At 46.7% G+C, this 24,478-nt stretch overlaps 2 protein-coding genes across 2 annotated transcripts in view; one reads left to right on the top strand and one right to left on the bottom strand.

The window, feature by feature from the left end:
• The first annotated feature begins 810 nt into the window (after positions 1-810).
• On the top strand, positions 811-5,546 carry KLHDC7B (kelch domain containing 7B). Its single transcript, XM_045087519.1, has 2 exons — positions 811-2,281; positions 2,648-5,546. The coding sequence occupies exons 1-2, from the start codon at positions 814-816 to the stop codon at positions 4,555-4,557; spliced, it is 3,378 nt and encodes a 1,125-aa protein (XP_044943454.1). The 5' UTR covers positions 811-813; the 3' UTR covers positions 4,558-5,546.
• Positions 5,547-5,785: 239 nt separating this feature from the next.
• Positions 5,786-24,478, bottom strand: part of SYCE3 (synaptonemal complex central element protein 3) — a 29,418-nt gene continuing 10,725 nt past the window's right edge. Inside the window, exons 2-3 of the mRNA XM_004775347.3 lie at positions 24,195-24,303; positions 5,786-6,087 (exon numbers count right to left, since the gene is read on the bottom strand). Coding sequence (XP_004775404.1) covers positions 5,930-6,087; positions 24,195-24,303 — 267 coding nt within the window. The 3' untranslated portion in view covers positions 5,786-5,929. The remainder of the gene's footprint in view (positions 6,088-24,194; positions 24,304-24,478) is intronic.

Below are 24,478 nucleotides of genomic sequence, written 5' to 3'. Positions count from 1 at the left end.
CTGAGGGATCCTGGGGCTGGCTGATGAGGTAACAGGGGTGAGAGCAGGCTGGGGTCAGGGCTTCCTGGGGGCACCATGAGAGGCATTTGGGTAGTCAAGATGGTCCGCAGGGTGCAGGGAAGGCCCCGGAGGCTCTAGAAAGGGCAGGTGTTGTGATAAGCCAGGCCAACAAAGAGAGAAATACAACTTTTGGATTTTCTTTATTTTGTTCATTTTTTCCCCTCTTGACAGCCTAGCAAATTCCTTTAGCGAAATCTAGCCCATCTCTGCTGGGCTCAGGGTAAGGGAAGTCCAGTGGCTGCTGGGAGAGGGGAGGTGGGGGCCCCTCTCAAGCACCCTTCCGCGTCCGGGGAGAGAAGAGTGTGAGTTTCCAGTTCATGGCCGAGGTGACAGGAGGTTGCACTTTCTAAGACAGTGCTTAGTCTCAGGACGAATGCCCTCCATGATGTTCCCCAGTCTGAGACCCTCCTGCAGGGTTGGCACCACGGGCTGTATGCCTCTCCACCCCTCCTCCACTGGCCCACAGTGGAGCCGACTTCTTGGGTTTCTGGTAATTTCATCAGGGCTGCATCATGTTGCTCAAGCTACAGATAACATCTCCCTGGGGGTAACTTTTCCCTGCCAGAGCCCCTGAGGCTAGACCCAGGGTCGGACCTGGAAGTCAGAGGGGTTGGAGGGTCTGTAGGCAGAAGCAGGTTGTCTGGGATCCGGAACAGTGTTAAGGAACAATGCCATTTGCCACTGGACCCCATGGGAAAGGAGAAGGGGCCAGGTGGGCCTGGAAAGGTCCCCGAGCTCCTGGAGCTCTTGGATATGATGTTGTCTCCTGATAGCTCCACCGACAAACCCCGATCCAGGGGCAGGCACAGAGACCCACCCCCTCCTAGGCCAGGCGGAGCGATTAGTCCCCCAGCCCAGGTCTACCTTAACTGGGCAGCTCTGTGGGCGGAGCGCATGGCTGATGCCATCTGTGCAGACAGCAGCCCAGGCCGGACAGCGGACCGCCCTGCAGGCAGCACACACAGCCTCCAGCTCGCTGACCTGGCTCCCAGGCTGAGTCTGCCGCCCAGCACCATGGTCCAGGGCACCCTGGAGCCCGATGGCCTCGGCGGGGGCTGGGACGGGGAGGATGACTCGGACGGCGCTGTCCTGGCCCTGCTGGCGCTGGCTGTGGTGGGTGCCACAGCACTGGCCTTGCACTGGTTTGGCTCTGGGCAGGACCAGGAGGCAGCAGGACCCGCACCCACAACCCCCGGGGCCCAGCCTTCTCAGGCGGGAGGAGCCAGGCCAGCCCTGCCCCTGAAGTCCAAGGTCAGTGGTGGTGTCGAGGGACACAGCTCCGGGCAGGGGAAGTTAGACTCTTTGGGACGTGGCCAGAGGAGTCTGGCTGCACCAGGGACCCAGGATCAGAAGCTCCGGGGAGCTGGAGGTCTGGCTGCCACAGCTCTACCTCCACTCAAGACACCTGGCGAGGTGACCCTTGGAGGGACCTTGAGGCAGCAGCAAGGTCATGCCAGTGCAGGAGCCCCCCAAAGTCAAGGAAGGGAGCCTCTCAGGCCAGGTACTGCCCCCCTGGGTCAGAGCAAAGTAGGGGAGGTACCTGGCCCCATCCTGATACGCTTCACCCCTCGGAGTCCTGGCAGAGAGCTGGCAGGACGAGTGCAGGCAGGAGGCGTCCAAGTCAAGGTGCCAACTCACCAGAGCCTGCTCCCCATCACAGAACAGGACACCAGTCCCTGGCAACAAGGTGCAGGGCGACCTGGCTCACTAGAGAGAGGCCCCGGCTGCCGGCGGTGGCAGGTGGACCCCAGCTCAGGAGATAGGAGCCGCCACGTCCCACAGCTGGCCTCTCTGCGCCTGGGCGCTGTGGTGAGTGTGTGGGACGCTGTGGATGCTGCCAGCAGCCTCGCCACAGGCTCTCAGAAGCCCTCTGCTCCCCGGGAGCTGCCTCCGTCACACCCCACACAGCCTGGGCCCCGGGCTGAGGGCATAGAGAAGGCCTACAGGGAGAGCATCCTCCAAGCAGCTCCTGTTCTGGCTCTGGAGAGCAGGGAGGCTCGGGGACCCCCAGCCCCCGTGGAAGGCTGGCCCTGGGAGAGGAAGGGTGTTCTTGTCACCAGGAGCACCAGCCAGGCCCCAGGCTCCACGGGCCCATGGCCAGAGCGGTCTCCGTGTGGACACTCACTCTTGTCTCAAGGGCAGGGGGCCACAGACCCCAATGACGCGGTAAAGGTGGGGGCTAATGGCTCTGGAGATGGCTCTTTCTTCAGCCCGGGACTGGGTGGGACACTGGAGCAAGCAGGCCACCGTGTCAGAGAAGGGGGAGGATCCCAGCGAGGCCAGGGGGAGCAGAGCAGTGAGCAGAGAGGAGGCGGTGGGGACAGAGGAAAGGCCACTGGAGGCGCCCCCTCCCGGAGTCCCTCAGCCACGCCCTCCCCACACATCCCTAAGCCTCTTCCACCCTTGGCTTCCCCTCGGACAGCCCGTCAGCACGGAGGTCTCTTACGCGTAGGCCCTACTCTTCTGACCTCCTCTCCTTCAGACTCTTTGTCCCTCAGAGTTAGCCATTGTCCTGCAGAGGATGAAGCTCTCAGTGCAGTGCGAGCCCCAGCCCCCGCCCCCACCCCAGGCCCAGCCCCCGCCCCAGCCCCAGCCCCCAGTAGTGGGTCAAGGCTTATGACACAGGAGCCCAGCGTGGCCCTCAAGGACAAGCAGGAGGGACAAATCCCAACCAGCTGGGAAAACCTTATTTCCATGGTTCTTAGGAGTCACCCTTTCCCCAGGCAAGACAGACCCCAGGGGAGAGCCCCAAAGGCAGCTCTCGAGAGCCCTAGAGATCCCAGCACTGGTGCGCCCTCTGAGAACAGAGAGTCTGGTTCCCCGCCTGAAAGGGCCGCCCCCAGCCTGGAGCTCAGGGAAGGCTCCTCAGACGGACCGGCCACAGGGGCAGACGCGGGGGGCCTGGCTGAGGCGGGACGTGAGCAGCCGCAGAGCCGCGTGGAGACCGAGGAGGCTCCCGCTCCAGACCCTCCCTCAGGTCGGAGAGGCGATGCCGTCGAGGAGAAGCGAGAAGACCCTGTGCCGCCCGGCGCTGCCAGGCCCCCGGCCGCCGCCCCGCGCCCCGAGCCCAAGCAGCCCGGCCCCGAGCCCTCCGCCCCTGGGAGGGGCGCCTCGCAGCCGGTCCCGCACCCGCGGCGGCGCAGCGCGTGCGGAAGAGCCGAGAGCGCCGAGCGCGGGGTCGGCCCGGCCGCGCCGCGGAGACGCCCCGGAGAGGCTCGCGGGGAGCAGCCCGGCGCGGCGGGCCGCGGGGGGCCGTTCCCGGAGGCGCGGGAAGAAGCCGGGAAGCCCCCGGGGCTGCTGCAGAGGCCGGGGAGCCGGGGCCTGGCCCGGGAGCCGGCTCCGGCGGCCGCTCGGCCACCGCGGCTGGACCTGGGCAACTGCCTGGACGTCCTGGCCTTCGCCCAGCAGCACGGGGAGCCCGGCCTGGCGCGCGAGACCTACGAGCTGATGAGCGACAACCTGCTGCGCGTGCTGGGGGACCCGAGCCTCTACCGGCAGCTGAGCGGGGCGGACCGCGAGCGCATCCTGAGCCTCCGGACCGGCCGGGGCCGGGCGGTGCTGGGGGTCCTCGTGCTGCCCAGCCTGTACCAGGTGAGCCGCTCGGGGCTCGCCAGGGGCCCTTGCCGGGAGGAGGCTCCCGCTGCGGAGTCCGCGGCCCCGCCTCCCCGCCCGCACCTGCACGTGTTCGACGCTCGAGAAAACACCTGGCGGCCCCTGACTCAGGTGCCGGAGGAGGCCCCGCTGCGGGGCTGCGGCCTCTGCACCATGCACAACTACCTGTTCCTGGCGGGCGGCATTCGCGGCTCCGGCGCCAAGGCCGTCTGCTCCAACGAGGTCTTCTGCTACAACCCTCTGACCAACATCTGGAGCCAGGTGCGGCCCATGCAGCAGGCCCGCGCCCAGCTCAAGCTGGTGGCCCTGGACGGGCTGCTTTACGCCATCGGTGGCGAGTGCTTGTACAGCATGGAGCGCTATGACCCGCGCACGGACACCTGGACCCTGCGGGCGCCCCTGCCCGCAGGCACCTTCCCTGTGGCCCATGAGGCTGTGGCCTGTCGTGGGGACATCTACGTCACCGGGGGCCACCTCTTCTACCGCTTGCTGAGGTACAGCCCTGGGAGGGACGCGTGGGATGAGTGCCCCTACAGTGCCAGCCACCGGCGCTCCAGCGACATGGTGGCGCTGGGGGGCTTCCTCTACCGCTTCGACCTGCTGCGCGGCGTGGGCGCGGCGGTGATGCGCTACAACACGGTGACGGGCTCCTGGAGCCGCGCGGCCTCCTTGCGGCTGCCCGACCCCGCCCCACTCCACTGCACCACGCTGGGCGACACCATTTACTGCCTCAACCACCAGGTCACGGCCACCTTTACGGTCTCTGAGGGGACTGCCCAGTTCCAGGCCAGAGAGCTGCAGCCCTTTCCTCTGGGGAGTAAGGGGGTGCTCTGTCCATTCATCCTGACTCTGCCTGCCACGGACCCACTGCAGACTGCCCTCTGAGCTGCTGCTCTCCACCGAGACCCTGGGACTGGGAGTCCACCAGCACCTGGGGCATCGACTGCACAGTTGGGATCCAGAACTTTCTGCCATTGTTTCCGGGACTTTCCTTTTCTATTATAAGACTCATGATTTCCCCCTTCCATATCCCCCACCCCATAAAAGAGATTTCTCACCCTGGGAGCTGAGGCTCCTTGTACCCCTGAGCTCGTTGGGGGCATCCCAAGCCTTTTCCCACCGCCGCCCACAGCATGTTGTCTCCTGCCTTTATGGCCCGGCTCTTGCCCTCACAGCTCAGTGGGCTCACACGGCCCCTCCTCCAGGATGGTTCTCCTCTTCTGGGCTCCGGCACCAGGCTCCCTCTTGCAGCGCTGCACTGTCTGGAAAAGCATCTGTGGGTCTCCTGGGACTCTGAGAGTCAGGGACTGATGAGGCGTCGTACTTAAGGACCAAGATGTGGCTTGTGGAGGAGCTGAGCGACCACTGAGCAGAGCAAGGAGGTGGCTAGAAGCGCAGTCACACTTCCTGTATTTTGTCCCTAGGGCCCCAAGCTGGACAAGGAGTCTATAAGGGAGTGGGAAGGGGAAACAAGAAACAGAAAAGTCCTCAGGAAAATGTCCTTACGCCAAGCCCTGGGAGCCTGGCTTGGCTCTTCCTGGGGACAGCTCTATAGCCTTCCTTTGTCTGACTGGTCCGCAGAGGCCTAGAACCCTTGTCTAGGGAATGGTCCTGCTGACTGCAGCCCCCTCCTGGAAGCCCAGCCCAGGCCTGGCCAGGACCACTTGGGCTCGTGCCCCTCTGTGGGGCCTTTCCCACCTGCTCTGCCCCACCAGAAGCCAGCCTCGCTTCCCACCAACCCCCATTCTTGTGTGAGACCCAAGTTTCCCCTGAGCTCCTTCTCTTGTTAGCATGGACTTCGAAGAGACATCTAACTTCATTCTTCTCATTTATGAAATAGGGATAATGAACACATTATTATGTGTCCCTTTGCCTATTTTGGAATCCACCAGGGGAAGGTAAATAAATCTGCCTGAACTCTGCTGCCTGCCCCAGCCTCTGACCTGGTTTGTCCCTGTCTGGCCTCATTTTGGCTTTTTATGCTATGCTTGGTGCTTCTGGCACTAAGGATGTTTGATTCATTGAAAGCATCTGCATCTCAGAATTCTCATTTTTTGTTCACAAGGTTTGATATGCTGCTGGGTAGGACAGAAAGGGGTCCTCAGGGTGTTCTTAAAAATAAGTTTATTGAGAAACAAGTACGGTTCACACAGCTGTCTATTCTGGTCGCTGTTCCTCTGCCAGCAGAGAAGGCTCGGCGCCTCAGGGGCTTCTCCGCGGCGGCGAGGGCAGCGTGGGGCCGCGGCGGGCGAGGGGCCTACTGTTTATGCTTGGTCTCAGTGAGCAGCTCCTGCCAGTTCTTCTCCATCTCCTCCTTGCAGTTGAGGAAGGCGTCCTCCAGCCGGCGCATGGACTCTGCCAGCGAGGGGTTGGTGCGCATCACCACCATGTCGTAGGCCATCCACGTGGCTTGCACTGCAACAACGAGATGGGCCCTGATCAGGCCACAGAGTGGGGCTGGGCTCTGGAGGGCCCCGGGGAGGGCCCTGTGCCTCCGACCGCTCTACGCATCCCAGGGCCTAGATCCTGCTGTTCCCCGGAGAGGAAACCGGTAGGCTATGTGTTATAGGGTTCATAAAAACCCCTATTACAACTTCTCCCTACACAGGACAGTGCTACAACCTCCCTGACCTCACACGGGTCTTAACTTCTGGATGCACCAGCCCATGGCATTAAGGCTAGAGGCCAGTCTGATGTAAAATATTAGGAAAAATTAGAGCAAACAGAAGTCCTTCCCCATCTGTGGCTCATAACTCGTGGTTGCAGGGTGAGCCCTGAGGAGTCTGAAGGCCTATCGAAGCTCAGGAGGGGAGACAGCGCTCCCTCCAGCAAGGTCCTGAGCCTCATGTTACCTTATGTATAGTGGCCTGGGATGCTGGCCCACCTCTACCTCGGTACCTCTGTGCTTTCGTTAGGGCCAGTCCACAGAAGAGACAGGCAGAATGAATAATAATAATCGCACTTGAGTATCTACACGTGACCAAGGTCAGCAGCACAGCAGGCTTGATGTTTTACAGAAAGTAATATCTGTTTGGTTAGGGAAAAACTGTCAGAAAAGCTATGTGCAGTTTCTCAACAGATAGAGGGGATATAGCTATACAGTTCGCACAGGAATTCTTGAACTTTTGGGTAAATGAGAGTCACTTGGGACACCTGTTGAAATGTAGGTCACTGGCCCCTCCCATAACTCAAAGGCTCTTTTTTTTCTTTTTTTAAGATTTTATTTATTTGACTGTGAGAGAGACTGAGACAGAAAGGAACACAGGCAGGGGCAGAGGGAGAGGGAGAAACAGACTCCCCACAGAGCAAGGAGCCTGATTCGGAGCTCGATCCCAGGATGCCGAAATCATGACCTAACCACTGAGTCACCCAGGCGCCCCTCAAAGAGGTTCTTATTTAGCAGGTTGGGAATGGTGCCCAGAACCTGTATCTTAATAAGCGGACCACCCTTGCAGACCACCTGAGTAGCAGGTGGAGCATGTTCCTGGGCGTCAGAGCCGTCGGCTTCTGGGCTCGCCACTTGCTACCTGTGTGACCAGGAACAAGTGACTTAAATGTACGAACCTCATCTGTAAAGGACAGATGATGTCCTAATCTTGCTGCTTGCTACGAAGATTAAATGGATGACATAGGCAATTTGCCTAGAACATATTAGGGTGTTCAAGACAGGAGAAACTCTTACTATAAAATAAATAATTGGTAAGAAATAAAAATTCAGGAGAAAAAAAGAGCTTGCAGAAGCGAGTCTCATGTAGTCCACACGGCAGCTGGAATTGTAGCTCTCAGTATCCTAAGGCCAAAGTAGAGGAAACATATTCAGGTTTAAGACTCTGGCCAAAAATAAAAGCAAACCCATTAAGACACTTTTATCCTATGAAAAATTTTCTGATAGGTATATTTTTTGAGAAGTATGTAATATATTTTATTTTTTAAAAGATTTTATTGGGGCGCCTGGGTGGCTCAGTGGGTTGGGCCGCTGCCTTCGGCTCGGGTCATGATCCTGAGGTTCTGGGATCGAGCCCCGCATCGGGCTCTCTGCTCGGCAGGGAGCCTGCTTCCTCCTCTCTCTCTGCCTGCCTCTCTGTCTGCTTGTGATCTCTCTCTGTCAAATAAATAAATAAAATCTTTAAAAAAAAAGATTTTATTTATTTTATTGTAATATATTTTATTTTTTAAAAGGTTATTTATTTTTAGAGAGAGAGGGGGTGGGAGGGGCAGAGGAAGAGAGAGAGAGAGAATCTCAAGCAGACTCTATACTGAGTTCAGAGCCCGATTTGGGGGCTCAGGCTCCCAGGACCCTGAGATCCAAAATCAAGACTCGGCTGCCTGACCGCCTGAGTCACCCAGGCGCCCTGATGGCATCCATACTTTAAATACAACAAGTTTCGTCTGTGGCTACAGTTGTTGGTAATCACTGGCCAAAGAGAGCTGTTGGCACAGTGCCAAAGCACAGTTCAGAGAAGGCAAGTCAGTGAGACACCAAAACACCGCATCGAGAGCGAAACCCTGTTTGATTTGATCCAGGGAAGAAAATTCAGAATGCAGAGAATAGGAAGGACCCATGATTGTAAGAAAATCCTGCAGAAATATGTGTTTCCTGAGTTTTTAATTCATTCCGTATTTATTGAGCACTTCTGTGTGGGCGTTTTGCTCTGGCAGCCCCGCGATTTAGCGGCGAACACACCTGCTGTCATTAAGTGTCTACCCAAGCCGCTGTGGGAGGGGACAGAGGAAAGACACAAGACAAACTACAGGCTGTGAAGGCAGCAAGCTGCATGTGTTGTGGCAGAGAAACGGGGCAGGAGGAATCTGACTTTAAAGCAGGTGATAAGGGCAGGAGCTCTCTCTGAGATTTTGGTAAGGTCTGCGCAGCAGTAAAACTAAGGTCATCATCTCTGGAAAAGCCTGAGCAGCAGGTACTCTAAGAAGCCAAATGGGGCTCACCCCAAACACTGATAACCTTCTGGGTAGGGTTAAAGCCCTCGCATGGATATTAAGGAGAAATGGTGAAGATGTACACGTAGATGCAGGGTTCAGTAACGGATGTAGATAGAGCGCTCCAAACACCTGCTGTAGGCGCGGGGCGGACATCACTTAGGGCGCTCGGAGGTGAATCTGCTGTGTGGGCCTGGAAGGTAGAGACGGAGGACAGGGAGTAAAGGAATGGCGACAAGAGGGCCGGCTAAGCCCTGTGATGACGGGACGGAGATGCGCCTGGATTTTACAGCCACACACAAATTCCCACCTTCGGCAAAACAGACCAATCAACATTTTAAAATGTAAGTGGTGACATTCTGCTTCCCAGTCTCAGGCCCCAAATGGTCTTATGGATGAATTCTACCAAACTTTGAAAGAAGAGTTAATTCTTTTTTTTTTTTTTTTAAGATTGTATTTATTTACTTGTGTATGAGAGAGCGTGCACAAGCAGCAGGCAGAGGAGGAAGCAGGCTCCCCACTGAGCAGGGAGCCCAAATGCGGGACTCAATCCCGGACCTTGGAAGACGCTTAACTGACCGAGCCACCCAGGAATCCCAGAGGAGTTAATAATACAAGTGAGTCCAGAAATTAGGAAAAGAAGACCGATCATCTCGTTGTATGGGTATAGAAGCTTCCTACTTATAGGAAATTTGACAAAAGAGATCAGCAAAAATAAAAACACGATTTTCCCTCAGGGGGTTTGTTCTAAAATCAAAGATCATATGAAGAAATTATAGGTCTATTTCACATCAATATAGATATAAAACTCTAAATATGATATAGGCTAATCAAATCTAACAGTGAGTTAAAATAGTATTTGTGATCAAGTAGAGTTTGTAAAAGAAATTCAAGGATGACTGAGTATCAGAAAACCAATCAGTGTAATTAAGCACTTTAATAAAAAGGGGGAATCAAGGGAATATCTCAATTAAAGCCCAAAAAAGCAGTTAACAAAGTTTAATACCTATTTATGATTTAAAAAAACCCCAAATCCTAACAAATTGGAAATAGAATGAGATACCCTTAATTCACTAAAAACCTACAATGAACGATATACTTAAGGCAGAAACTCTGTGTGTACTCCCTTTAAAACTGGGATCAGACAAGGGTACTTCTGACAATGTCACTGGTATAGGAGATGCTGGCAAATGGAGTAAAGAATCTGGAGAGAATCAAGAGGTGTAAGGATTGGATGGTAAGAGATAAAAGTATCAGTATCTGGGGGCGCCTGGGAGGCTTAGTCAGTTAAGCAACTGACTCTTGATTTCAGCTCATGATCTCAGGGTTGTGAGATGGGGCCCCATGATGAAGACAAAGGGATCAACTCTCAGTGGGGAGTCAGTTTGAGGTTCTCTCTCCCTCTGCCCCCCACTTGTGCACTCTCAAAACAAACAAAAACCAATCTATCAGTATTTGTGAATTATAAAAATGTATGTGAGCAAATAAAGATCCAATAGCTAAGTCAATGCCTTATCAGATATCAAGATATCCTATAAAGTCATATGTGTGTGTGTGTGTGTGTGTGTGTGTATCACACACACAATTTTATTTATTTATTTGAGAGAGAAAGAGCCTACACAAGCAGGGAGGGGGCAGAGAGAAAGGGAGAAGAAGACTCCCCACTGAGCAGGGATTCCCAAAGCAGAACTCGATCCCAGGACCCTGAGATCGTGGCCTGAGCTGAAGGCAGATGCTTAACTCACTGAGCCACCCAAGAGCCACCCGTGACTTTAAGGTCATGTTTTTAAAAATAGTGGGGTATAGGGGCGCCTGAGTAGCTCATCATTAAGTATCTACCTTCGGCTCAGGTCATGATCCTGGGATTGAGGCTCACATCAGGCTTTCTGCTCAGTGGGGGGCCTGCTTCTCCCTCTCCCACTGCCTGTTTGTGCTCTCTGTCAAATGAATAAATAAAATCTTAAAAAAAAATAGTGCAAAGAGACCAAAGGAAGAAAAATAGTAAGTTCAGAGATAGATCTAAGTATATACGCAAATTTAGTAGAATGATAAAAGTAAAACCAAAATCAATGAACAAAAGACAGTTACTACAGGTGAATTAAAGATACACATACAGGGGTGCCTGGGTGGCTCAGTGGGTTAAGCCTCTGCCTTCGGCTCGGGTCATGATCTCAGGGTCCTGAAATCGAGCCCCACATCGGGTTCTCTACTCAGCAGGGAGCCTGCTTCCTCCTCTCTCTCTGCCTGTCCTCTCTGCCTACTTGTGATCTCTCTCTCTGTCGAATGAGTAAATAAAATCTTTAAAAAAAGATATAAATATAAAAATTAAAATAACATCCGTGAATCAAAATTTAGCAGAACATCTGTGATCTTGGGACTTCTTAAAACCTCCAAACCAGGGACGCCTGGGTGGCTCAGTTGGTTGGACGACTGTTTTCAGCTCAGGTCATGATCCTGGAGTCCCAGGATCGAGTCCCGCATCGGGCTCCCAGCTTCACAGGGAGTCTGCTTCTCCCTCTGACCTTCTCCTTGCTCATGTTCTCTCTCACCTCCTCTCTCTCAAATAAATAAATAAAATCTTTGAAAAAAAAAAAAAACCTCTAAACCATAAGGCAAAATATTGGTGAGTCTTTCTGTTAAGAATTTTTTTCAACTAAGGACAACATGGAAAAGTTTTCAAAAAATGATAGAAGAAATTTATAATCCTTAAGGATGATAATGGGTTAATATCTATAATACATAAGAAACATTTCTAATTAATAAGACAGAAAATCGAATACTTTAAAAAAAAAACTCTGGAAAACAACAAGTGTTGGTGAGGATGTGGAGAAATTGGAGCCCTTGTGAGCTGCTGGTGGGGATGTAAGGTGGTGCGTCATGTGTAAAACAGTCTGACATCCCCCCTAGGAAGCCAGGCAAAGAATTACCATGCGCCCTAGCAATTCCGCTTCTAGGTAATATTCCAAACAATGGGGAGCAGGTTCTCAAACAAATAACTTGTATACACGTGTTAATAGTAGCACTATTCACAAGAGCTAAAAGGTGGACACAACAAATATCAATCAAATGATGAATGAATAAATAAAATATGATATATCTGTACAGTGAGATTATTATTCAGCCATAAGAAGGAATAAAATACTAATATATTCTATAGTATGGATAAACTTTGAAAATACTATGCTAAGTTAAAGAAGCCAGAAACAAATTGTATTTACATATTATATGATTTATTTATATAAAATATCCAGAATGGATAAATCCAGAGGGACCGGAAACAGATTGCTGGTTGCAAGGGGTTGGGGATAGAGACCACAGAGATGACTGCCTAGGGGTCCAAAGTGTCTTTTTTGAATGATGCACATATTTTGAACTAGATAGAGTTGGTGGCTATGGGACATTGTGAATGTGTTAAATGCCCCTAAATATATACTTAAAAATGGTAAATTACATGGTGTATGAATTTCACCTAAATTTTTAAATTTAAATTTAAGATGTAGGTACTGTGATTATCTTTATTTTTCAGAAGTAGAAACAGAGAGGCAGAGAGGTTAAGTAGCTGCTAAAGTCACACAGGTAAAAAGTGGCACAGGCAGGATTTTACCCAAGTAACCAAGCGCCAGTGTCCGTGATTTTTCTTTTTTTAAAATTATTCTTTTACATTTTATTCCAATAACGTTATAGTTCTGCCCTTCACATTCAGGTTAGTTAGTTCTTTGGTTATTTATTTATTTAAGAGTTTATTTATTTATTTGAGAGAGAGAGTGGGAGGAAGAGGGAGAAAGAATTTGAAGCAGACTCCCTGCTGAGTGCGGCGTGGGGCTCAGTCCCATGACTGTGAGACCATGACCTGAGCCAAGAGTTGGACACTTAACTGACTGAGCCACCTGGGAGCCCTAGTTGGTTATTTATTTATTTACTTATTTAAAGATTTTATTTATTTATTTGACAGACAGAGATCACAAGTAGGCAGAGAAGCAGGCAGAGAGAGAGGGGGAAGCAGGTTCCCCGCTGAGCAGAGAGCCCGACGCGGGGCTTAATCCCAGGACCCTGAGATCATGACCTGAGTTGAAGGCAGATGCTTAACTGACTGAGCCCTTCAGCTGCCCCTGATTTTTAAGTAAGCCCTTATTTTTAAGTAAGCTCTATGCACAATATAGGGCTTGAACTCATGACCCTCCAATCAAGGGTCATTTGCTCTACTAACTGAGCCAGCCAGGCACCCCTCCAGTGTCCATATGTTTAACTACCTACAGTATACTGCTTCTTATGGTCCATAAGAAGAAATCCAAAAGACTAACGACCATATGAAGAAAGTCTGGAACTCTACTCAAATAGATCTTCATAATACAGATGAGTTTAAAAAAGAAGGTACAGGTTGGAGATATAATGCAATATAGTTTACACTACTTAAAATACATGCATAAAAACAAAATTACAAAATTTACAAAAATACACAGAAAGGGAATAAGCAAAAAAAACACAAAAAACAAAAAAAGAAATGGAAATAAAAGAATGTAAAAAGAAATAAGAAGATTGTTCTATGGACCAGTGATGATGACACATTGTGAACTCAAAGTGAGCCAAACTCCCTGCCAGAGAACCATTAAGAAAAACAAACCAACAAAACCAGAATCATCAGAAAACAGCAAATGAAGGACCCACTATGACAGAGAGGGGATGACTATCAATCACGAACTGAAAACATTTTTTTCCTCCCTGTGCCATGCAAGGAGGTACCAAGGGAAGCAATCTCATTCCAATACCTACTTCACTGTTAGCAAGAAGATGTCAAGAAGCTTAAGACACAAGGTTTCTTAAAACGCATAAAAAGTCGGGGTGCCTGGGTGGCTTAGTCAGTTAAGCATCTGCTTTTGGCTCAGGTCATGATCCCAGGATCCTGGGACTGAGTCCCCGCTGGGCTCCTTGCTCAATGGGGAAGCCCTCTGCCTGTCGTTACCTGCCTGTGCTCTGGCTCCCTCTCTGAGAAATAAATAAATAAAATCTTTAAAAAATGCATTAAAAAGTTAAGGAGCTAAGAAAAATTCATTCATTTAGAAAAATATCTATTAAGCCCCTGGCATGGGTCAGTACCTGTTTTAAGTTTGGGGGACAGACCAATGAGAAGACCTGTCAAAGGTCTTGTCCTCATGATCATTACCTAATAAACTACACTAAGTAAACTTATAGAGTATGTTAAAAAGGAAATAAATACTAAGAAGAAACATGAATCAGTGAAGGAGGCTGAGAGTGTAAAAAATGATTGTAATTTCAAGAAAGGCACTTAGGAAACACTTCATTGAGAAAGCGACGTTTAAATTACCTTTGGATGAAGTTCTTGATGTTAATATAGCTCAATTTATCAATCTTTTATTCTGTGTTTAGCATTTTGCCTCTTGTTTAGGAAATTCTACCCCACTCCCAAGTCACAAGATACTCTCCCCTATTTTCTTCCCAAGTTTTATACTTATTTTTGACACTTAAGTTCTCATCATGCTGAAGCTATTATGTGTATATGTGGGTAGGGATCCTTTTAAAATTTTTATTCTTTATGGATAACCAATTTCCCCAGCTTAATTATTAAATAGTTCCTTCTTTTCCTCCACTGATCTGCCATTTCACCTCTGTTATATATAAAAATTCTTGGGCACCTGGGTGGCTCAGTTGGTTAAGCATCTGCCTTTGGCTCAGGTCATGAGATCGAGTCCGGCATCGGGCTCTTTGCTCAGCAGGGAGTCTGCTTCTCCCTCTCCCTCTGCTGCTTGCACTCTGTCAAATAAATAAAATAAAATAAATAAAATTCTTGTGTGTGTGTGAATTTGTGTATGTATGTGTGTTATGTGTGTGTACATCTGTGTATGTGTGACTGTGTGTGTGTGTGTGTCTGTTTCTGGGCTCTCTGTTGTATTCTGTTACTCAACTTGTCTATTCCTAAGTCAAAATGACACTGTCTTAACTATACAGTTTTAATACATACGTATGTGTGTGTGTGTATATAAAAAATATATATGATATAATAAAGATTTTTAAAGATTTTATTTTTTTATTTGAGACTGACAGAGAGAGAGCGACCACAAAGAAGGGGAGAGGAAGAAGCAGACTTCCCGCTGAGCGGGGAGCCCGACTCGGGGTTTGATCCCATGACTCTGAGATCATGATGATCTGAGCCAAAGGCAGATGGCTAACCGACTGAGCCACCCAGGGGTCCCTTAACTATATACTTTTATAATAAATCTTGCTAATGGTAGGATAAACTCCATCCTTCTCTTCCTCAGAAATATCAGCTATTTTTGGCTTGTAAGTCTCTCATAAATGTTTTAGAATAAACTTGTCAAGTTCCATGAAAAACCCTAGAAGGATTTTCACTAAAACTACTTTAAAGTCTAGGATGAAATCTGGGGAGAACAGTCACATTTATTGCTTTAAATCTTTCTGCTAACAAATGTTGCTAAAGCTCCATTTATTTGATCTTTAGTATCCATGTTAGTCAAGTTTGATCATTTTCTGCATAAAGGCCTTATACATTCCTTCTTAAATTTCTTCCAGGGGAATTCATAGATGTGTGTGTGTGCACATGCCTGTGTGTGTGTGTGTGTGTGTGTTACTGTTATAAATTCCTTTAAAAAAATGTGGGGTGCCTGGATGGCTCAGTGGGTTGAGCATCTGCCTTTGGCTCCGGTCATGATCTCAGGGTCGTGGGATTGAGCTCCGATTTGGGTTCCCTGCTCAGGGGGAGCCTGCTTCCCCCTCTCTCTGCTGCCTACTTGTGATCTCTCTCTCTGTCAAATAAATAAATAAAATCTTTTTTAAAAATGTGCTCTCATTCTTTGTTTTTGGTATGTGAAAATGCAATTAACTTTTGTATACCGATTTATCTGCAGCTACCTTGCTAAGCTTTATTATTTCCAATAATGTATGCTTTAGATGCTCTCCGTAAATGTGGTTGTCAGCCTCCAACTTGACTACAGTAGTAGCCCTATTTCCCCCTCATTATTGAAAGATAATATTGCTAGATGCATAATTCTGGGTCAATAGTGTTTTTATGACATTTAGATATTATTCCACTAACTTGTAGTTTTCATAATTATTGATGAAAATTCCACTCCAGCTGTCATTCCTTTTCGTTTTCTTTCTCTCTGCTTTCTTGTAGTTTTTCTCTTTGTTTTTGGTGTTTTGAAGTTTTGCAATTACATGTCTAGATATAGATGTCACTTTATTTTGTTTCTGATGTGTTTTGTTTTTTGGATCTGTGATTTCATTATTCATCCTTTCTGGAAAATTCAAAGACCTTATATTATTGACTATTGTTATTGTTCCATTGTCTCTAATGTCTTTTTTCCCCAAGATTTCAAGTAGATATGTGTCAGACCTTCTTCAGCTATATCATAAGTGTCTTCATCTCTTCATACTTTTACTTTCTTTATCCCTTTTTGATGCATTATTCTCCAATTGATTTTCTCTTCAACTCATGTTGATTTCTTTTTTATCTTACAATTTTACTTTTTCTTTTGAGAGGCTCCATTTGTTTTTTCAATCTGTCTATTCTTTTTTTTTTTAAAGATTTTATTTATTTTATTTGACAGACAGAGATCACAAGTACGCAGAGAGGCAGGCAGAGAGAGAGAGGGAAGCAGGCTCCCCAATGAGCAGAGAGCCCGATGCGGGGCTCGATCCCAGGACCCTGAGATCATGACCTGGGCTGAAGGCAGAGGCTTTAACCCAGGTGCCCCTCAATCTGTCTATTCTTGAATTTCTTTCATGCTCACCTTAGTACTTGGCATCTGTTACCTCTTCAGCCCTTTTATACGTAGCTATTTATACTCTGCATCTGACACCGTCTACAGACCGTGCAGATCTAAATATGTTGGCTCTTGTTTCTGTGGACTTTCACTCATAGTGGCTTATCATTTCACATATTTGGAAGGCAGCTATGCTCATGGCTATACCACCAACACTGTATTTGGTAATATTACTATCTGTGAGGTCATTGCTGAAGTAGTTCCCAGTCTCCTGCACACTGCTATATAGTCTCTCAAAAACATGTATCTCTTCATGTCACTCCCCTGCTTAGCTTTCTCCAGTATTCCCCTGTCGACTAAAGAATGACTGCTTAGTGTGGTACACAAAGTCGTTCATGATCTGACCCCAAATGACTGACTGAGATTTATTCTCTACCACTTTCACTTGTAGTTTATTCTTCAGTAGTTGAAATTTATTTTTTTCAAAGATTTTATTTATTTATCAGACAGAGATCACAAGCAGGCAGAGGCAGGCAGAGAGAGGGGGGAAGTGGGCTACCTGCTGAGCAGGGCTCGATCCCAGGACACTGAGATCATAACCTGAGCCGAAGGCAGAGGCTTAACCCACTGAGCCACCCAGGTGCCTCCAAAGTAATTGCTTTTTAGTTATTTTTCTTCCTTCCATGGCCATCAACTTTAGGAATAGGGACCTCATAACAATACTGCTGCAGGGCTGTACACTGGGAAAAGGGAAATAATCAGACCTTTTGGGGATTACTAGACGCTGGCTCTGTAATTGATACTAATTGATACTAATTGAGACTAATTGATACTAATTCCTGGAGACCCAGAATATCTCACTACCAGTCAGTACAGTGATCTACCACTCAGAATAGGGGCTTAAGGAGGTCATGTTGTCAACAGAGTTCTAGCTTGGGTCTTACAGTGGGCTCAATGGGTCTCTGAACACACTTTGTGAAAATTTTCCCATTTCCAATATACCTAATGGAAATAGATCACTCGGCAGCTGGGAGAATCCCTACATTTATTCCCTGACCCATGGAGTGAGGGCTCTATGGTAGGAAGACCAAGTGGAAACCACTAGAACTGCCTCTACCTATGAAAGCCGGAAATCAAAAACAACACTGCATTCCTGGCCGGATGGTGCAGATTGGTGCCACCAGTAAGGATTTGAAAATCGCAGGGGGTCAATCTCTCCACATTCCCATTCAATTTGCTGATTTGGCCTGTGTAGAAGACAAACCTTAGAGAACAACAGTGGATTACTGTACACTCAGTCAGATGGTGGGTCTACTTCAGCTGCTTTCTAGATGAGGTTTTGTTGCCTGAGCAAACTAATGCATCCCCTGATATCTGATACACAGCTCTTGATCTCACGAATGCTTCTTCTCTGTACTTATCAGTAAAGACCGCCAGAAGCAGTTTGTTTTCTACGGACAAGGTCCACAACACATCTTCACTACCCTAACTCAGGTGTACCAACTCTCCAGCTTGATGCCATAGTGGAGTGGGCAGGGACTTTCAATGCTGTTCTTTCCCCAGGACATCAGGCTGGTCCATTACACTGATGCTATTAAGCTGACTGGACCCACTGAGCAAAAGAGGCCTAACACAGGAATATATACTGCGTGAGTCCATTTATATGAAACTCTAGGCAATTATATCAGTGATTGCCTGGTGCTGGGGAAGGAGGAGTGGGAATTGACTGGGGAAGGGCAGAAGAAAAACTTCTAGAGTGATAGAAATATTTTGTATTTTGATAGTTATGTTGGTTACACTGGTGTATACATTTGGCAAAACTCAGCAAACTGCAGACTTAAAATATGCTTATTTTATTGTTTGTAAGTTATACCTAAATAAAGGTGACTTAAAAATAACAAGAACACAATTTATCAATCCTATGGGTTGTATGAAAATATCTAAAGATAAATCCACAGCCCCAAATGTTTTCATGACTTAAAAAGGAATAAAAGTGAATGAACAAAGCATTCCATGTAAAGGTTTAATAAAACAATAATAAGAATATTAGGGAAGACAGAAGGAAAGAGCCCAGAAGCCCTATTAGGCTCACATATGGAGAAATAAACACATATTGAGATGCTTTCCTGGTCCAAATGCCCTTCTCTGAGAGTTTGTCTTCATCCACAGGGGTGAGCTTTACCTTCCATGCTATCCACCCATGTGGCTTAGGCAAACCTGGCTATGAACGATGTACACTACTGCATATGCAAACTTGTCGGCATTTAATAGCGATAGATTGGATGTATACATAGCATCTTGGAAAGAGCTGACATACATAGTTCTGAATGAAAAAAACAAAACAAAACAAACAGCACGAGACATATAACACAATACTATTTACAGAAATTTAAAATAAATTTATAAAATAGCAACATATATTTCATAAGAACACACATACACAAAATATATGTCTGTGGGAGAGAGGAAAGAGAGTGGCTATGGGAATAAGGCAAGAAAAATAAACTAGAGGGGTCCTTCACGGGCCAATTATCACAACGTATCATGAACTGAGGGTATGATAAAATCAATTTTCTACATCTGAGATTGAAAATGAACAATTTTTTCTACAACAGCACAATCAGGGACTAGAGGAACAGTCTCAAGGAACCAAAATGGAAAATAACAAAGTAATACGAGAGATTATAGAGATGGTAACGAAGATTAACACAAAAAGAGATGTACAATGGATAATTGGAATTTCTGAAGAAGTAAACCAAAGAAATAGTATACAAAGTATACTTTGTCATGTTTCTTTAAAAAAAATACTAAAGGGGCACCTGAGTGGCTCAGTCAGTTAAGTGTCCAACTCTTGATTTCAGCTCAGGTCATGTTCTCAGGGTGGTGAAATCTAGCCCGGCATCCGGCTCTGCACTGGGCATGGAGCAAGCTTATGATTCTCTCTCTCCCTCTCCCTCTGCCCCCTATACCCACTTGTGTGTGCATGTTCTCTCTCCCTCTTAAAAAAAAATAGCAGAAGTCTACTGCTCTAGAGGTCTAATGTATCCCACAAAAAGTGTTAGAGAATATTAACACCAATCTCATGTTAGTGAAGTATAGAACTTCCAGAATAAAGAATCTTAGAGGCAGAAAAAGTAAGTCACTTTCAAGAGGAGACACATGGGCAGGGCTCACACAGAGCCACTAAATGCTGAAAACATCTTTTAAGTTGTAAAGAAAATAATCACCTAGCCAAATTACCATCCAGTTATAAATGTAGACACATTTTTTTAATTTTTTAAAAGATTTTATTCATTCATTTGAGAGAGAGAGGGAGAGAGAGAGAGAGAAACAGAGAGGGCACATGAAGGGGGAGAGGCAGAGGCAGAGGGAGAGGGAGAAGCAGACTCCCCAGTGAGCTGGGAGCCCGACATGGGGCTCAATCCTAGGACCTGTAAATCATGACCTGAGCCAACAGCAGATGCCCAACCATTTGAGCTACCCAGGTTCCCCTTGAATTTTATTTTTAAGTAATCTCACACCCAACATGGGGCTTGACCCTACAACCCCAAGATCAAGAATCACATACTCTATCAACTGAGCCAGTCAGGTGCCCCCACCTTTATAAATTCAAGGAACATATCCATAGCTATAGTTTCTAGGTTAAATATTTGAACTATGGAATACAGGATGTGTAAATCTCAACAACTGTAGGATTTATGTGAACAGAATGTAAATGTTGTAAATATCATTAATAATATAAATGTTATTTGTAGTTGATAATGAACAAATACAGTATAATGAATGACAGTTTTGCCTTAGTTTCTTCATCCATAAAATAGGGATAGTAAGAGTCCCTATAGCTCATAAAACTGTTGTGAGGATTAAATGAACTATTTCACGTAAAGTGCTTAGAACAGCATCTAGCATTTAATAAATACTGAATAAATGTTGCTTATTAGTATTATTAGATCCTGAACAAGGATAAATGAAATACCTGAAGAAATAACCTGAATTTCCTTAATGTTTTCCCACAAACCTTCTTAATTTGGAACAATCTTACAGAAGCGAATGTATTTTTTATGGTGTTTAAAGATGGGATCAGGGGGCGCCTGGGTGGCTCAGTGGGTTAAAGCCTCTGCTTTCGGCTCGGGTCATGGTCTCAGGGTCCTGGGATCGAGCCCCACGTTGGGCTCGCTGCTCAGTGGGGAGCCTGCTTCCTCCTCTCTCTGCCTGCCTCTCTGCCTGCTTGTGATCTGTCTGTCAAATAAATAAAATCTTTAAAAAAAAAGATGGGATCAGGAGGGTGACAAAGCCTAAGAGAAACAAACTGGGGTTGCTGGGGGGAGGGAGTGTGTGGAGAGGGTGGTGGGGGTGTGGTCATTGGGGAGGGTGTGGGCTATGGTGAGCACTGTGAAATGTATAAGCCTGATGATTCACAGGCCTATACCCCTGGGGCAAATAGTACATTATATGTTAATTAAAAAAGAAAATAAAAATACTAAAAAGCTAAAAAAAAGTATATATTTAAGGTGTTCAATGTGATGACTTGATGTACTTACACATTGGGACATGTTTTTAAAATTTCTTTTTTTAAAAAAATTATTTATTTATTTATTTGACAGAGAGATAGATCACAAATAGGCAGAGTAGCAGGCAGAGAGAAGGAGAAAGAGGCTCCCTACTGAGCAGAGAGCCCGATGCGGGGCTTGATCCCAGCACCCTGGGACCATGACCTGAGCTGAAGGCAGAGGCTCAACCCTCTGAGCCACCCGGGCACCCCAAAAGTTCTTATTTTTAATGTCATTAAGTTACTAATCTTTTCCTTATATTATTAGTGTGTTTTGTGTACTTTTTAAGAAATCTTTCTCTGACATAAAGATATTTGCTTACATTGAAAAAAAATTATTTGTTTAGAATGAAGAATTTCGGGGCGCCTGGATGGCTCAGTGGGTTAAAGCCCCTCGGCCTTCGGCTCAGGTCACGGTCCCAGGGTCCTGAGATCGAGCCCCGTGCAGGGCTCCCTGCTGCTCCCTCTGCCCCTCCTACCTGCCTGTACTCTCTCTCCAATAAATAAACACTTTTTATAAAAGTGAAGAATTTCTTCAGTTTCACTTCAATTTAAATTCTTAAGTAAAATTAAGGTGAATACCCTATTTTAAAAGTAGCTTATATAGTATGATTCTATTTTAATGAAAGCATATCTTTTAAAAAAAAAAAGATTCCTCCATGCATCAATCCATTGATCCATCATTCTATTTTTGCACAGAGACTTGCCATAAGGTTCACCAACATTAATAGTTAATTCTGGGTGACCGAGTTTTGTTGATTTTCTTTTCTTTTTTTTTTTTTTAAAGATTTTATTTATTTATTTGACAGACAGAGATCACAAGTAGGCAGAGAGGCAGGCAGAGAGAGAGGAGGGAGCAGGACCCCCGCCGAGCAGAGAGCCCGATGCGGGACTCGATCCCAGGACCCTGAGATCATGACCTGAGCCGAAGGCAGTGGCTTAACCCACTGAGCCACCCAGGGACCCATGATTTTATTTTTTCTATTGTTCCAGCTTTTATTTATTTTTGAGAGAGAGGGAGAATCTTAAGCAGGTTCCATGTGATGTGGGGATTTATCTCACATGACCCTGGGATCATGACCTGAGCCAAAATGAAGAGTCGGTTGCTTGACTGACTGAACCACCCAGGTGGCCCCCATTTTAGCTTTTAGTTTTGCAAACTTCCTGAATGATCTTTCCTCTAGTCTTCCTTCTCCAAACCATTCTTCTTCAGTTACCAGAGGTATCTTTCTTTCTTTTCTTTTCTTTTTTTTTTTTTAAGATTTATTTATTTATCTGAGAGAGAGGCGAGAGAGTGAGCAAGGGAGGGGCAGAAGGAGAGCGAGAAACTCAAGCAGACTCCTCACTGAGCGAGGACACCAACATGGGGCTCAACCTGACAACTCCGGGATCAGACCCGAGCTGACACCGAGAGGCAGAAGCTTTAGCTGCACCACCCAGGCACCCCCAGGGATGTCTTTCCAAAACAAAGTTTCTTCCTTGAGATCCCAAATGGCTTCCTATTACCTAGATAAGAAAGGTCAAACTCTTTAGCTTGGCACGGAGACCCTTCTTACCTTTACAGCCTCTTCTTTCTTTGGTCTGTGATCCTGTGAGTCCCATGCGCTAATCTCATTCCTTGACTACACCTGGCTTTCCTTCACTGGCACCCAGCCTAGGCTATCTCTTCTATAGGCTTCCTTCTCCTGTCTGCCTCCAACACCCCTGGCTCATCTGTCCAATCTCAATTCCTTCCCGAATGCTCTGTTCAAAGCCTCACTTGCCTCCCCAGTCAGCCTCTCTTTTTTTGTTCCCTCTGTAGCCCTTGGTATATACCATTATCAGCATCTTCCAGATTATAGTTTTAATATAAAATTGAAATGTGTTTTGGGCACCTGGGTGGCTCAGTGGGTTAAGCCGCTGCCTTCGGCTCAGGTCATGATCTCAGGGTCCTGGGATCGAGTCCCGCATCGGGCTCTCTGCTCAGCAGGGAGCCTGCTTCCTTCTCTCTCTCTCTCTGCCTGCCTCTCTGCCTGCTGGTGATCTCTGTCTGTCAGATAAATAAATAAATAAAATCTTTTAAAAAAATGGAAATGTGTTTTAATTTACATATTTAAATTATAATTAGCCATCTTGATGTCTGTTTCCAGCCCCCTACCTACTTATTCTAATGAAGGAGCATCTCTATTTGGCATCTCTATTCAACTTTATTTACTTATTTATTTATTTGAGAGAGAGAGCATAAGCAGGGCAGGGGCAGAGGAAGCCAGAGAAGCAGACTCCCCATCGCAGGGAGTCTGATGCAGGGCTTGATCCCAGGACCCCCGGATCACAACCCAAACCAAAGGCAGCCACTTAACCAACCGAACCCCCCAGGTGCTCTGGATTATAGAACTTTCTAAAAAGGTGTTTTAAAAATATAAAAAGCTTTCAAGTACATAGACCAAAAAATGCAAACATTTTAAAGTAGGAACTTTCTAAAGCCCATTGTAATAAATGGAGATTATTTGCAAACTAATAACGTCCTTAAAAACAGGTTGTTTCTCATTTGAGTAGAGTATGCATACTTTCTAAAATTTGTTTTATATTAGTATTTTCTTTAATATAATTTAGGCTTACAAATTAGAGAATTATACATATTCTGGATTAGAACGAAATAAAGAGATTATAATGGGGGGTGGCCAGCTCAGTTTGTGGAACATATGACTTGATCTCGGGGTTACGAGTTGAAGCCTCACATTGGTTGTAAGATTACTTAAAAATAAAATTTTTGAAAAAGTAATTATAATGGTATCACTACCGTGGCTGTTTATCACTTAACGGAAACATGTTGAATAACAGACTAACATTCTTTTCCCAAAACGGAGAAATTTGTTCAACTCCACTGCTGCTTTATTCCACGGAACTAAGTGAACCTCCCATTTCAGCACCTCATCTGTCTTAGCACTATTACTCTGAGTTCTGTGTTTAAACAACTCATAGAAAGTAAGTTCTAATTCTGTTCACAGGTGTTATATTGTTTGTCATTTGCTAAGTATTTGAGCTTGGGTCTGGTACTGTGCCCAGTTACAAAAAAGAAATCACCGTTTCTGCCCTCAGAAGAGTCCAGTCGCAGAGATAGGATACAGACACACATAAAGTAATCAGAAAACACTGCGAGGCGATCTTTGGTGGTAGGGTCCAACTCTGTGGTAGAGTAGTTACAACATGGCGTAGAAGCTGAGCGGTGCTCAGGGAAGACCTTGTTAAGGCAGCTGATTTGAGCTCAGAAGTGTAGGAAGAATTTGACCTACTGGAAATAAGGGGGGGAAACAACCTACCTGAGATTTTCTCCATCTCTTCCAGTAGCTTTTCCAAGTCTTTATTCAGGTCTGACAGCATTTTCAGCATGTTGTCATAGTTTCTTTCTCCAGGGTCAGAATCAGCCATCTAAGAAAGAAGACGCAGTGAGAGAGATATCAGGGTTTCGATTTCTCACGCCTGGAAAGGCCAAACCAGAAATCTGAGGTCATCTTTAATTTCTCCTTGTCTTACTATCCTGACATAAGGGGTCACTGAAACTCACCCATTTTATTTGCTCATGGAATATTTACTCATCTGTGGG

Source organism: Mustela putorius, unplaced genomic scaffold, assembly GCF_011764305.1.
Source record: "Mustela putorius furo isolate JIRA1106 unplaced genomic scaffold, ASM1176430v1.1 tig00001419_pilon_pilon_pilon, whole genome shotgun sequence".
NCBI classification, from domain to species: Eukaryota; Metazoa; Chordata; class Mammalia; order Carnivora; family Mustelidae; genus Mustela; species Mustela putorius.
This window is presented reverse-complemented; position numbering and strand designations above follow the sequence as displayed.

Excerpts from the sequence above, each read along its gene's own strand:
- KLHDC7B (XM_045087519.1), top strand. The coding sequence starts at position 814 with ATGATGTTGTCTCCTGATAGCTCCACCGACAAACCCCGATCCAGGGGC. Across the intron at positions 2,282-2,647 it reads TTTCTTCAGCCCGGGACTGG|CCCCAGCCCCCAGTAGTGGG; the intron begins GTGGGACACTGG and ends CCCCCGCCCCAG.